Source organism: Podarcis filfolensis (assembly GCF_964270895.1).
Source record: "Podarcis filfolensis genome assembly, chromosome: 9".
In the NCBI taxonomy this organism is placed as follows: Eukaryota; Metazoa; Chordata; class Lepidosauria; order Squamata; family Lacertidae; genus Podarcis; species Podarcis filfolensis.
The window spans coordinates 27,104,888-27,120,356 of NC_139610.1; the positions used below are offsets into that span (position 1 = coordinate 27,104,888).

General features: G+C 39.8%; 1 protein-coding gene and 1 long non-coding RNA gene across 4 annotated transcripts in view; one reads left to right on the plus strand and one right to left on the minus strand.

Annotated features, from left to right (window-relative positions):
• The window catches only part of LOC310770361, a 334,814-nt gene extending 325,780 nt beyond the window's left edge, over nucleotides 1-9,034 (plus strand). Inside the window, exon 3 of the long non-coding RNA XR_014552110.1 lies at nucleotides 8,711-9,034. This is a non-coding gene — a long non-coding RNA (uncharacterized lncRNA). The remainder of the gene's footprint in view (nucleotides 1-8,710) is intronic.
• The window catches only part of TLR3 (toll like receptor 3), a gene marked incomplete at its 5' end in the record, with an annotated part of 107,415 nt that continues 94,875 nt past the window's right edge, over nucleotides 2,930-15,469 (minus strand). For 2 of the 3 annotated variants that reach the window (XM_083630230.1, XM_083630229.1), the window contains 5 exons: nucleotides 2,930-4,683; nucleotides 6,157-7,973; nucleotides 9,042-9,233; nucleotides 10,299-10,743; nucleotides 14,546-14,702. In XM_083630230.1, the coding sequence (XP_083486356.1) occupies nucleotides 4,455-4,683; nucleotides 6,157-7,973; nucleotides 9,042-9,233; nucleotides 10,299-10,739 (2,679 nt within the window). In that variant the 3' untranslated portion in view covers nucleotides 2,930-4,454. Of the gene's footprint in view, nucleotides 4,684-6,156; nucleotides 7,974-9,041; nucleotides 9,234-10,298; nucleotides 10,764-14,545; nucleotides 14,703-15,469 lie in introns of those variants that run through there. The other variant, XM_083630228.1, reaches the window with a different exon arrangement.

Below are 15,469 nucleotides of genomic sequence, written 5' to 3' on the forward strand. Positions count from 1 at the left end.
AAATAACTCCCTGCCTCTAGAAAGCCATATGCCTCAGCGAAGGATCCCAGCCAAGCCTTCTCATTCTTTAGCAGACTTGTAAGGAATGTGCTTGGAGACATATTGTAAGAATGTGAGACCTCATCCTGAGGCTGTACAATGGAGTCTACCTGTTTACTGCTTAAATCTGTGAGATGTTCTCATTCTAAGTGTGCCACGAGGTTCCAACCCTTAAAATATATTTTATCAGATGAATTTGGCAAGAGAAGGTTTGAAAGTCTGTCGTTTCGGGATTGGGTGTGTTTTCAGGGAGCCCACTTTTTTGGCTTCAGCTCCCTTCCCTGAGTACATAGATCTGTGGCAAACTTTGTTGTCCCATCATGTGTGAAGAAGCCACAGGAGCTGTTTACACGTTAAAAAATAGTATTCATACTCAATATCTATGAAGAAAAAACAACTTTTATGTAAGTTGCATATTTAGTATATCAATGAAATAATTGTGTATCATGTGAAACAAACGACCTAGATTAAAACACATCCAGCTGTATTTAAGTGCCGTAGGAACAGAAAACTGCTAAGCATTTCGCTCAGAAGTAAATCTGAGTTCAGCAGAATTCATTTCCCTAAGAAATGTGTTTAATAGCACAGTTCTGTGCATTTTTACTCGGAAGTACGGCCCACTGTATTTAAAGGTAAGACAGTGGTTTAAGAGTGGACCAGTGGGCAGTTTCTGTTAGACCACATAATACCAACCGGTTGCCTGGATTATTGAAAAGGGTGCTGAACAAGTTAGACCTTGGTCCGATTCAGGTGGTGCTTACATTCTTAAATTATAATTTACAGGAATACTCAGCAGATTAGTTACACCTTAATTCTGAAAAGAACCAGATCATGTATTCTTGGTTTATAAACTTAAAACACATAATTGGATTTTGGTTTTTAAAAAGAGTAAAATATGCAAGACTGATCAGAAGAGTATTGTTAAGAACTGCACAATGCATTTATAGCATGTCTTGACAACTAAACGGCGACACAAAAAATGTGATTACCATTATCTAACAAGCTTTATTTTTCAAGAAAACTATTTCTTGTGTTGTGAAGAGAGCAAAGCGAACTAAAATTTCCAGAAAAGCTTTTTTTAAAAATAAAATAGCAGGAATCTGGTCTTAGAGAAAAACCGCCTTAGAGAAACATATTAGGGAAACAAGATTTGACTGATCTGTATAATCAGTTTATTGTGCAATAAAGATTCAGTGGGCCCAGGGCAAAGTTAGATGTGACATTTGTGCTTTTACCAATTAACATGCAAGGTTTGTTTGTATGTAAATCACCACTAGGAGATGGGGATAGACAACAAGAGACACATAAATACCTCCCATTCTGGCATCTAGTGGTACTGATCTCTGTAAATGTGAGAGAGCATCCCATTTCTGGCTTTCACTGTTAAAGCTGCACAGGAGTGTACCTAGGGGGTTGGTTAGGTTGGCCCCTGCCAAGGGCGTAGTCCCAGAGGGATGCAAAAACCACATCTTTCTGCTGTGGCTCGGAGTGGCTTGGAGTCTGCCCACCTGCTCTCTAGGGCACTCCTCCACTGCTGTGGCTGTCTCAACAGAGTAGTGCAAGGGACCGCAGTGGGGGGCATACAGCTCCTTGCCAGAGGATGGCGGAAGGGAGCTCTGAATGTTAAAATAGTGAACTGATAGTGTGAATTACAGTGCACTTCTAAGTATGTTTCCTAAGAAATAAGTCCCACAGTATTCAGTGGACATACTTCGAAGTATGCACACCCAGGACTGCAGCACTGGCCATCATGCATGCGTACAGTATGTGTGCAGTGTGGCATGTGAAAACTCCACACAGTTGATCACAAATACCCTGTGAATTTGTGGTTGATATAGCCCATCATTTCTACCTTTCCTTCCCATAGTCTCAAGATATTGTTGCTTTTAGTAGCCATGGCCATTAGCTGTGTGCCTTTGTGCAACCAAATGCAGATATTGTCTGTGCTGCAGCTGGCTGCGCATTCTGATGCTATCTTTCTTCCTACCGCTGATTTTGATGGAAGGTGTATTTCATTCATTGTGGCATTCTGAAATCCCTAACTGGCTGGCGGCATTTACTTTTACTCTCCAAGCAGTTTGCACAAGAATTCACACATCCATAAGGAATGTTTGGGAGTGTAGTTGTAGGAAATTTACCATAGTATCAATATTTAAAACTAACTGCCCGAAACAAAAATAAGCCAGTTAGCCCTTCTACATGACAGCGTCCAGTTTTTTGACACATTTCTTTAAAGTTCAAAAATAAAGCTAACCTAGCGAAATGTTTATGAAAACATTTTTTTACTGTATCAGTTCAGTGTATTCAGAATTCATGGATACATTTACTTTTGTTTTCTAACTAATAGAACTATTTTATTGCAATTTATACTCAATGTGCAAGTTCAACATTACTGGCCAGCTGGAATTTTAAAAAAATGCACCCCAACCATAGGAAATATTGGAAACAGTTACTTTTGACATGGTCAAGGCCTTGGGGGTGCCCAGTATATTCTCCCTGCTCAGTGGATCTCTATGCTTTAACACAAATTGCTCATAAAGCTCCTCTAAGTTTCCAAAAACAGCTTTGTTATGTGGCATCAGAGAGGCCTCTTTTCAAGTACTTCACTTGGGTGCCTAAAACTGGTGACATGATTCTCTTGAGTACATGCTGTTTGTTTTATTCTACCAGAGGAATTTAGATCTTTATGAGCTCTTCTTTAAATAGGAGAAAGTATAATTTACCTGGAAAGAAACCTGGCATTACCACCTTGAAGCCTCCTCAGCTTTCATGGCTTAAACTAGACAAGAGAACTTGTCACTTCAAGTGAAAAGAGGATCAGAAAGATGAGATGAGCGCATCACAATGGCGATAATCCAATTACTGTAATTAAGGAATCGTCACATACCAGTTCATCTGTAAACAGGATCCTTTATTTTCAACTTTAGATCTTTTGAAAGCGTCCCTTCAGACACAATTTTTACATATACAGAAACTATTATTGTTTCTTTAAAATTTGCCCTTTACCCTAAATTTCATAACAATTTAATTACCAAAACTGCATATTTTTAAAAATCAAGTTTATTCAAATAGAATATTTACAACCTGTCACTATGTACCAAAGCTGGGGGAGTTTATTCAAGTATAAATCATTCTATATTTTTAATATATGTGCATGTAGTTACTGTATGATTTGAAATATGTATTTTCTTAATCAGGTCATAAACAGGTTTTCTTGATTAGCATATATTTAACGCTGAATCTGAACAGAAATGAGAAATATATTGTGAAAATATATAGACTTGACGCTGTCCCAATGAGAGTCCATAGATGTTCCCAAAATTGTGGCTTCTAATACCGAAAGAAATATACAAAAATATACAAAATATATTGAAATGAATATACAAAAATGAGTTTCTTTAGTAACAAAATAAGAGACCATGTGTGGTAATGCCTGTTTTCCCCATATTTGTTTACGCTGGATTTACTAAGGGACCATAGTGATAAAGTAATTGAACTTACCTCTTTCCTTTTGGCTGCACTATTTTGTATGTGCCAAAGCCAAAGAGATTCAGAACCCCTTAGTCCTACACACACACACACACACACACACACACACACAGACACTTTGATAACCTGTACAGTCATAAATCTCTCCTCTGTTGAGTGAGCTGATCACTCACACCTTTTGTCTATTCCAGGTGATCTGCTAGAGCAAGCATCAATCAAAATGTAGAGTAGGCAGGGGTACTCATGCCTATTTCCCAGAGAATATAAACAGTAAATAACTAAGTTTCACACAGAGTGGACCCACTGAAACCAATGAACATGAGGTTGGATCCATTAATTTCAGCTCTGTTTTGAGTAAAATAGAGAGGGGAAGGAGAAGAAATGAGGTGAGTCAGCACTGAAAACTCAGAATGAAAAACTACATAACATTTTTTTAAACAAACAACTTTTTTTAAACAATACAGATACATTATTATAAACCTGTTAACTCTATATGCCTATTAACTATCACAAGGGACACAGCTAATTCACCATATATTATTTAACTGTCATACCATTATCTACCCTAGGCATCAAGCCTTATCTACATTTTCTGCCTCCAAGCCCTGTATCTTCCAGCAAGAGGTATCAAGACCGCCTGCTGTAGAACAATTTTTCTCCTGTGGGAAGAGACAGCAGAGGGCGTTGAACAGAGCTCTCATCTGGCTGGATAAATGATTTCCCCCTTCAAGTGTCTGTCTCCTCCTATGGGGTGGTGAGGAGGGATGTTGAGGCTACTATCTCTATCCTCTAGAACACTTTGGAAAGTTCTACATTTATTAGGTAACAATTTATATTTTTCCTGCATTCATATTATATATTTTGGGTAGCATTTTGACTGCTAATTCAAGCATACAAAATAATTTACTGTAATCCTTTTAAAAATGTCATAGTACCCTGCTACTAGTTTTAAGTGCCAATTTTAACTGCTGGTAAAATGCACCATGACGGTCTTTCTGTACTGGCCACTCCAAGATGCAGCGAGATTTGAACATCGCTCTTCGTAAGCAGAGTGCGTTTTTCAATTTGTAATCAGGAATGTCGTGCCGAAAAACTAGAATGATGGAATCCCGACTCTGTTCAATGGCTTGCTGTATGGCATGATACACTTTGAACCTGGACAGAAGACAGGGGATGAGAGCTAATTTGGGACATGACAATATTTCACTTACAAATGTATGCAATTGTTCATTTTCTCTTACGATGTAGTGACTCTGAGTCAATGGCAAAATGCTAACAAAAACAATCAATGTTCATAGAATAGGGCATGGGTAGGCAAACTAAGGCCCCGGGGCCGGACCTGGCCCAATCGGCTTCTAAATCCAGCCCGCGGACGGTCCTGGAATCAGCGTGTTTTTACATGAGTAGAATGTGCCCTTTTATTTAAAATGCATCTCTGGGTTATTTGTGGGGCATAGGAATCCGTTCATTCCCCCCCCCCTCTAAAATATAGTCTGCCCCCCCTACAAGGTCTGAGGGGCAGTGGACTGGCCCCCTGCTGAAAACGTTTGCTGACCCCTGGAATAGGGTATTCAGGTGGTCTTGTTTTTAGCTGAGGGTGTGATTATACTTGCACTCTACTTATGGTGCCCATGGTTCTACCCCATTGCAACCCTGTGAGGCAGAGGTTAGGCTGAGAGGAAATGATCATTTTTTTCCATGAAAACTGTTTCCAGAAGTGTTGAGATTCTGCCATGAACCGCATGCAAGCAATTATGAAAGAGAAGTCAAGGACAGCTTGGGAACAACCTGCAACTGCTTTGAAGCCACATTTGTTTTAAGCCACAGCTTCTTCATGCCACAGCCAGTCAAGGAAGGATCTTGCAACAACCATGCAAATGTTATGATGCCCTGTAGCTAATACGTTTTGTCTATGTGACAAGATCAAATAATTTGGACTGAATGCCAGAAGCATTAAATGCACGAACACAGCCACCTCTGTTTGCAACCTTCCCTAAATATATGAGAGTGCCCCCCACCAGCTTGTGTCCTCTCAAACCCTAGTTGCAAGAGCAAATAGTTATTATCCTCAGGGATGGTTCCCGATTTTCGAGTCCTGACAATCTGAGTGCAACATATGGATTGCCTGCAAAGAGACTTGGTACACTGCAAGATGTTATCACCTATTCCTGCTCACAAAAGGAAGAATGGATTTAAGGCATTTGAGATACTAAGAAAATACATCAATTCAAATCATTATTTGAATCATTGTGCTTCCAGTTTTGAGTTTGCAACAATTTAACCATTTATTTTCAGTTTTATAATTCATTTTTTCCTGTACAAGTGTGCATGCAAAAGTACAGCCCAGAAGGGTTTGTGAGTGTCCTAATAAAATTTCCCAAAAGCTCAAAAACCTTGTAAGATCTTTTCCACCTGGGGCCTGGGACAGAAGCTAAAAGTCCCAGAAACTGTGGCAGGAAACTGACACTGCATTCCTCGTTTCCCCCAAAGAGACAGCCCCAAAGATTCTTTGACTGAGAATCACACCAATTTAAAGGTTGGAAGCTAGTTTAAGATGGTAGTGAAGACATGCTCTCAAAACAACAACAAACAAATGGAATGTCAGTTATTAAAATAATTTTAGCTTACCTTTTGCACCATGGATCTTTTAAGAGATGTTCAGTTACAACAAATATAATTTTCCTGCTCCTTTTTATACTGTCGATGATTGCTTCGAATTCAGATATCCCAGCTTCAAAATCTCGTTCTTCCAAGCAAAACCTAATTTCTGGTTGACTGTTTTCTTCAAGAGGAATAAAGTTTTTGGATACCCAGTTCCTGTCTTTTTTGGCATGAATGATATAGGCATCATAATCAAACTGTAGCAGTGGCCTGTCTAATTCTCTGTGGCCAAAGACTCTGTTTACGGTCACACTCCAGAGAAATTTGATTCTCCACCCTTCAAAATGGACGAGTAGGACTACAAAGATGAGGAGCAGTACCAAAGAAGTGCTCACAATGTAGACCAATTTAAAAGGTGCACTATCACATGGTGAGGTATCAAACTGTGTAATCCTGTTAGCATGATATTTAGAAGGGGTGTTGCAGATATAATTATTTAATCCTTGGATATATGTTATGCTTCCATTGAGCCAATTAACAAACCAAGCTATACTGTCACAAGTGCAGTCGAAAGGATTGTCCTCCATATTTATTTCCTTCAGATTTGTGAAAATTCGCCCAAACACCTTTTCGTCAACAGCCGTGATAAGGTTCTTCTCTAGGAAGAGTGAGCTCAGAGATGCCAGTTCATCGAAGACAAACTTTGGAAACAAATTAAAGTTATTTTTTCCGAAATTCAAGCTTCTTAATTGAGATAAGCCACTGAAAGCCTTTCCTGGAATCTCATCAAAGCCATTGGATTCTAAATCAAGTAAACGCAGGTTTCGAAGACCTTTTAAGAACAGAACAGGGCCATCTGGGTTGGCATGCTTCCACAGTCGATCCAGATTATTATGCTGCAAATCCAGAATTTCAAGCTGGTGGAGTCCATCAAATATCTCCTCTCTCATATTAGCTATGTTGTTGTTACCAAGATCTAGGATAGTCAAATTGCTTAACTTACGGAATGGTGAGGGAGAGATGGCAAGATTACTGCAACCAACCTTTCTGAGTCTCAGCTTTCTAAGGCTTGGAGTGAAAGTGAATGATTCACTTGTCAAATTCAGATGACTATTGTAAGAAAGATAGAGAGTCTCAATATTACTGAGACCTTGAAATTCATGGCCAGTGAGGTCCTGCTTAATATTATTTAAACCTAAATCCAGAGATGTTAATTGTCCCAACCAAGAAAAGGCCCCAGCCTTCATATAAGTGATTCCACATTTTGTTAGGTTGAGAAACTGCAATGAAGAATTAGCAAGAGATGAAAAGGTTTTCTCTGTTACTACAGTCAGATTGCACTCGCTTAAACTCAAGTTTTTCAAATTTTCTAAACCTTTAAATGTATTAGGGGTAATTTCCAGAAGTTTATTGCCATCCATAATAAGGCACTCTAAATGTTTTAACCACTGGAAAGCAGAATCATTAATTTTTTTTATATTAGAGTTTTTCAAATTCAGATAATTTACATTGTGCAACCCATAGAGGGAATGAGAATATATATATCTAATATTATTATTCATTAGATTCAAACTCTCTAAATTTTCAAAATAGACAAAAGAACCATTTTCAATGTGAGACAAATCATTTTTAGATAGGTCTAAAATTGTGAGGTTTGTTTCTTTCATTCCACTGAAAGTTGAGTTGGAAATCTGTGAAAGCTGCACATGGCTCAGTGAAAGATTCTGAATTCTTGTTCCTGATAATTCGGAACTAAGATTCTTTGTGCGATCAGGTCCCAATGGAACATTGTCAAGGAGAAGACCATAGAGATTACCAATAGCACGGAAACATCCTGGATGAAACTAGAAAGATACAAAACAATGGGGTTACAAAAACAGTGGCTGCATGAAATTAGCCCTGGACTGAAATATTCAGCTTATTCTGTTTCGGGATGTGTGTGACTGATTAATGGCAGAATTTTGTTGGGGGAAAACAGTATTTGTCATAATGTAGCATTGTTCCCATTGGGCCTTTCTGTAAGGGTGCACAGTTTACAGGCACCATGCCACCTTGGGGGCCCCTTTCTTTCTTCCCATATCACATCCAGCCTGCAGGAATCCAGCCCTCAGATGAAGAGAGACTAGCAGGCTGGCAGGCACATGCACAAGACCACAACCACAGGTGTTCTTCTGGAAAGATGTTCTAGCCATTGTGGCCTGTGGTTGGGCCTCTGAGCTAACTGTCTTCCAGTCTTCTCTCTTGTTCTTGCAGTAGCAACAGCTGAATCACTGTGGGCTGGATGAAAACAGTCCAGCCACCATGGCCACAAGGAAAATGAAAGAGAAAACTGGGAGGCAGGGCTCTTTCCAGACATTGTCCAAAAATTCATGGTAATTCTAATTCATTGCTTATCTTCAACTTGTTCATACAGTGGTACCTCGGGTTACATACGCTTCAGGTTACATATGCTTCAGGTTACAGACTCCGCTAACCCAGAAATAGTACCTCGGGTTAAGAACTTTGCTTCAGGATGAGAACAGAAATCGTGTTCCAGCGGCAACAGGAGGCCCTATTAGCTAAAGTAGTGCTTCAGGTTAAGAACAGTTTGAGGTTAAGAACAGACCTCCAGAACGAATTAAGTACTTAACCCGAGGTACCACTGTATTTAGTTTCAACTCTATGTAAGCTGTGTTCCCTCTTATGCAACAGGACATGCTAATCAAAATTCTTTAAGCTGCCAATCATATAAAGAAAACAGCAAATATATTAGTATTTTTACCTATAAGGTATTTAAACAACTACTCATTTATCAAATTCATTTTTAAATAACACAAACCAGTATTATAGCCTGCTAAGGTTATCCTAACTGAATACAACTAACATCTGTACAACTAACATCAATAAAACAAGCCCAGTTGTATGACATTTACCTGCATTGGGGGGTTTGATGACAAATCCAGTTTTTTTAACGAAGAGTTTCTAAGAAAGTCTAGGTCTTCTTTCCTCAATTCAGTAATTTTATTCTGAGACATCACAAGTTCCTGAAGACTCTCCAGCTGTTGCTGGGAGCCTAGTCTGGGAGTACTTAAATGATTGTGAGAGACATCGAGCAAACTCAATTTCTGAGGAAGACAAAGGAGGAGAAAGTTATGTCTTTTCCCTCATCTCACAACTGACTGCATAGCTTTTAAACTCAGTTTTACACTTGTCTGGTTAGAACATGTCAAACGATGACTACAGCATGTTTGAAACGCTGTTTCAGATTGCATCAAGTTTTATCAGTTAACGCTATCACCCTTTTAAGCTTGTAATCCTTAGGTGTCATGAAATAAAATATAATAATTCTATCATGGGAAAGGATGGATGATATCTTTATCCACTAAATGTATTTCAATACTATAGCTTTCAAACTTTCTTTCTGCACAGGATACATGGGGATTGTGCTTAATTTTCTCTTTTTCTCTCTGTGTGCAAAGAATTTACATTTGTATTCACAAATGACAAGTTCAAGATTCCTCAGGAGAAGTCATGAAAGGTGAAACTAATTCAAATGTGCTAGGTAGACAGGTCCTAGAAGTTTGTATGTATTTTGAGTGAATTTAATTCTAGGATTTCAGCTGGATAACTCAGTTGGTTAAAGTGTGGTGCTGATAATATGCCAAAGTTGCAGATTCAATCCTGTAAGGGATAGCTGTTTTAAGGTCCAGTGGCTCGTCCTTGAACCTGGACAATAAATGGTATGCTTTCAAACTGCTAGGTTGGCAGAAGCTGGGAGAGAGTAACAGGAGCTCACCCCATCACATGGATTTGAACCTTCTCATCAGCAAGCTCAAGAGACTCAGTGGTTTAGACCACAGCACCACCCGTGTCCCTTATAGGCTCTAATGACAAGGAGGAGGCATATATAAGAGTATTTATTTCATTGTGTACTCATCTTTAGGTTGAATCCTGGAATCTTTGAATAAAGGATCTCAGGCCCATCTGGAAAATACCTCTACTTGATAAATTGGATAAGTGCTGCCAGTAAAAAATAACTATTAGCCAGACAGATGGATCCATGATCTGATTTTGTGTAAGGCAACTACTTACTGACATGTCTTACCCACCCCTCTTCCCTGGTGATCTGAATTTGACTCGGCCATCATCCAAGTTCATGTGCAAAATCACAGGTGAAAGTTGCTTCTTACCTTCAGATTGATGAAAGGCTCATTTTTTATTTCCAGTATGTTGAATCCCAAATTAAGTTCTTTCAGATTGCCACAGTGAATAAAAACATCGTCAGGAAATTTATGCAGCTGATTATGTCCCAGCTTCAAAACTTTTAACAAAGGCAAATTCAAACACAGTTCTTGGTGCAGTTTAGAGATGGTGTTGAATCCTACATCTAAGTAAACAAGCTGTCCATACTTTGTAAGGTTTGCAGGTGGAAGTGTTTTTAGCTGGTTATGGGAAAGATTCAAAACTGTTATGTTGGTTGGGAGATCAGAGGGAATCTGAGTCAACTTTAAATGGCTACAGTCTGCTGTACTACCTGTAATTTTGCAAACGCTCCCAGCTGATTCACAGTGAACCCAGATGGTCAAGAGGGTGAAAGACAAGCATATCCAATAAATAAAAGGCTTCCTCATTTTCCTGAAAAAGAAGGTGTACATTTAACATTAATGTTTGCTTTTCAATAGATAAAATAAAATACAGGCTGAAGAAATGCAAGTAAGGCTCAATAATTTATATTTCTGAGATATAGTGGTACCTCAGGTTAAGTACTTAATTCATTCCGGAGGTCCGTACTTAACCTGAAACTGTTCTTAACCTGAAGCACCACTTTAGCTAATGGGGCCTCCTGCTGCTGCCGCGCTGCCGGAGCCCGATTTCTGTTCTCATCCTGAAGCAAAGTTCTTAACCTGAAGCACTATTTCTGGGTTAGCGGAGTCTGTAACCTGAAGCATATGTAACCTGAAGCGTATGTAACCTGAGGTACCACTGTACATCATCTAACCTACAGCTGACAACCCTAACACTACCATCCTTTGTGTCTTAAATGATCACATATAGAGAAAGTTGAATACTGGATATATAAATGAGAGGGAAGGAATGTTTCCTCTCCCTCATCCATCTCCATGGTATGCTTAAATCTGTCTCTTCTCAAGCATTTCCTCCAGGTGAGATGACAGGTAGGAAAGCTGAGTAAGGTCAGGTCATACAAAGGAAATGTGTTCTCTCCCTTGAGCAGTTTGCCTTCTAGAGGAGGTCAGTAGGAAACATGGGCTAGCTTGTGCACCAAAGAACAGAAACGTAAGTGGTGACTTAGGTTTAGCTTTTAGGAAAGCATGTATGGAAAACAGAGAGAAATTGTGAAGATGCAAAGGAAGGGCCTCCCCCCTACTTCTTTGGTATCTCTTCTTGCCCCTCAGGTAGCACAAATTAAATAAGATTGGCTAGGTAGAAAGCGGCCAATGTTTTTGGCAGGGCCCACAGTTGTGTGTACAAAGCCTTGGTTCACCTGCAGTGCTGAACAAAAGGAAAGGAAGTATCTTAGGACATTTAAGCAAAACAATTGCTGACTTTGATTTTCTCACACACACACCAGATCCCACTGGTTCCTTGCTGGGTATTTTAACTAGCAGGCTTAAGCACTGGGACCGGCATAGCCAGTGTGGCTTACAGGGGGTGAGTGTGTTGAATATGTGTGCCTGATACTGAAAGAAGAAGGGGGGGATTCTATACAAAAGTGCCTTTAACAGTTTGACATCTGCTTTTAAGTTCCTCTCCTTGTTTCATGGCCACAAATTTCAAAGTTCTGTTTATTAAAAAAGATCCTAGCGTTAACCTTGGTGCAATATTCTTATACCCCAAATGCTTAAAAAAAAGAGACTTATCATGCTGTTCTCTACATACCCTTTATACCTTTGAAGCACATTCAAAGCAATTTCCCTGCTCAAAGCATTCTGGGCATGGTAGTTTGTTAAGGGTTGCTGGGAATTCCAGCTCTGTGAGAGGTAAACCACAGTGCCCAGAATTATCTGAGGGGAAAGAATGTATTTTAATAGCTTGGAACAAAAACGGCTTCCTTTGCACTGGGTATGATCATGGAGTTCTGCTTATCTGAATCAGAATTTATGTCATTCTAAAAGACCGTCAGCACCTTACTGGAAAACAGGCTTGCAAGCTACCAAGCATGTTCACTCATCATTTCATCTTGGAAAGTCAGGACCATTTCCCCAGAGCCACTTCTGTACACAATAGAGGAAGCAACAGGTCCTGGTTTTGCACTAATCTTTTGTCATTCACATCATGGACCAGTCTGGGGGAGAGGGGTTAAGAAGTGCAGAATTAAGGACCCCAAAAGGGTAGAGTAGCTGTCATGAATCCAGTAAGATGCAACAAGCTAATGAGTGCAAAGAGGATCTAAGTATAGCAGGAGCTTAGGCTAAAAGGCTGTTCAGTATGGTTTAGAACAGTGGCTCTCAAACACTTTTTCTCATGGAGCACTTGAAAATTGCTGTGGGTCTTGGTTTTTCTGCCATAGAATTCAAACTGTGATCTAAGAGTGGCTGGGATAACCCAGCCAGATGGGCAGGGTTTTAATAATAATAATATACAATATACAATATAAAAATAAAATATGCAATAAAATACAATTAAAAATCAACATGGACATTTAACATGACGGGTGTGCTATCTCCTGTCTTCAGCCACAAATCCACAGATATAATGCAAACCACCTGAGTGAAGATCGTGGATTACAATTTTGGAAACCCTAGTATAAAAATCTGAGAAATGAAGTAGGGGGCTAAACAAATCCTATGTAAACTGGAAGGGTAGGATGGGACCTACCAATACTTTCCATTGGTACCTTATCTGTCTGCAAGGCACACTTCCTGCTTTCTGGTGCTTGTCTTTGGTAAATCACAGTCCCTAATTTGCCTTTAAAAAACAACCACAACCCAGGACTACCCTTCCACTATATTAGTAAGCTGACCATAAAAAGGAAACCGTTGGGACTAGCAATCCTGCTTCAGAAGCCAGTGGCTTTTGCAAACTAAAGGCTGATCCAGAGCACCTTGCTTATTCAGCATTCATCCTGATTTGCTTGCTCAAAGCTGGGGAGACTATGACCAGTCTATACTGAACCCTTACCTTGATTTGCTTATTGGAGCAGTTATATAACAATGCACATTCGTACAGATTTGCTTGAGGGGTGTTGACATGTCTCCCTGCTAATCATTCACTCAACCCACACTTTTCAGTGCAATTCCCCCATCACTTTCCTAACAACAAGTCCATTAAATAAAAAAGTGGGTTTGTGGCACTGGGCCAAACATAGGACTTTAGTTGTGCAAACCTAAATTTCCAATGTCTTCCTCAAAATAGTGTGCAATTCCCCTTGAACAATTCCTCTTAACAAGCGGGGCTGCCAGTTTTTCAAGCCTCCAGCACTTGGGACCATTTAACTACGATTGTGATCTGCAGGAAGCCACAACTGAAGCACAGTAGCAAAGGATTGGTTAGTAAGCTGCCAACACTCCACCAGCAGGCAGAAATGTGCTTTCAGCAGTTTGTTACACTGCAAATAGAAGGAAGGATGGCCACGGAGTCTTTGCTGTATACCACTTGTCACCTGCAAAATACTGAAGGATCTAACAAGTGGAGAGAGCCTGAACAAACCTGGACTGAACTTCTCCAGCTGCAGCTATGAACCCTGAAATCTGGAACCTCCTCAGCTGAAGCCTTTGCATGTTTTTATTCAGCAGTAAACATCCCAGAAGCAAACACTGATTTTAAGAGGACTTATGCACTACACTAGATTTCACTACCACAGATCATGGGAACAAGACCCTTGAAACAGGTTAATATAAATATTGCAGATTACAATGTGGCTAGGATTTTCATGTTAACCTTCGGGGGAACTCTCCTCTTCTTTAACGATCTACTTCTTGGGACCTGGGAAGGGGCTGCCTCTTCTTGATTTTAAGCTCTTTTTCTTGTTTTTAATCAAAAGACCTTGATTTCTGGCAAGGGTGGGCTCAAACTGTATATCCACACCGCTGCCCAAACTGGAAAAAGTTTGAGCAACACCAGAATATACAGAATATACCTTCCTAAACTCTCAAAACAAATACTTGTTTCTTTTCTGTGGAGTTACTGCAGAGAAAAAGTGTATTGCTTCCTCTTCTATTTTTATTCCAGCTTAGTTTCCTTTGAGGTCTGCCAAAATTGCTACAACGTTCTAAACATCCCTCTTTGAATGCCAGTTTTTTTGTTTGTTTTGTTTGTTTTTGCACTCCAACTAGAATGCAATGCTTTTTTAAAAATTGCAAGACTGAAACTGAGTTCAGGCATGAATGAAGGGCCCGCAGGAGGCTGGAAGGAATGAAGGAATTCTGTTCTGAAAGCTGGCCCACAAAAAAATAACTACAATGATAATTATACTTACTTTATATTTCTTTGCAGCCTGATTGTTCTCCACTCTGTTCAAGCAACTTCAGAAGCTGGTCAACACATTCCTGGCACTGCAGTTCTTTGCTAACTATCTCCAAAACTTTCTCTTAAATATACCAGGAACTCAAAGAAGCCTGCACAATCTGACTCATCTGGAACAAAGGAAAGAAGGCAGGACACTGCAGTGGCAAGAAAAGCAGGAAGAAAGGAGCAAGTCTCCTACTTTCGTTTTCCCACCTCCTGCTCTGCAAACTTCAAGCACAGCCCATCTGTTTGGCTCACTTCCTTGTTCTCCTCTGCACTTTAGAACTTTCAGATAGCACATGTTAAGTGACCCACAACAAAAATTCCACCCTTGAAGATTTGCTTTTCTTGGTAAAACACACTTGCACACACAAATGGAGCATGTTTTTAAAGCATGATGAGGATTATTATTATTATTTAGATTTCTTACCTGCCCTTCACTACAAGATTCCACGCTGGGCTCTGGCAATTTAAATTCATTATTAAAACAGTTTGAAACAAATTACAACCACAGGAATAAGATACATATATCTGTTGTCAAAGGCCAGGGTAAACAGGATTAAAAATACCCTTACTTTAGCACTTAGGGAGTTTGAGAGCAGTTTTTTTTATGCTGCATGCAGCCAACGAAAACAAATCTTTAATCATGCTTTATTCAGCCCATTGAATTGACCTGATCTATATAACAGGGAAGGAACGCGGGTGGCACTGTGGGTTAAACCACAGAGCCTAGGACTTGCAGATCAGAAGGTGGTGGTTCGAATCCCCATGACGGGGTGAGCTCCCGTCGCTCGGTCCCTGCTCCTGTCAACCTAGCAGTTCGAAAGCACATCAAAATGCAAGTAGATAAATAGGTACCGCTCCAGCGGAAAGGTAAACGGTGTTTCCATGTGCT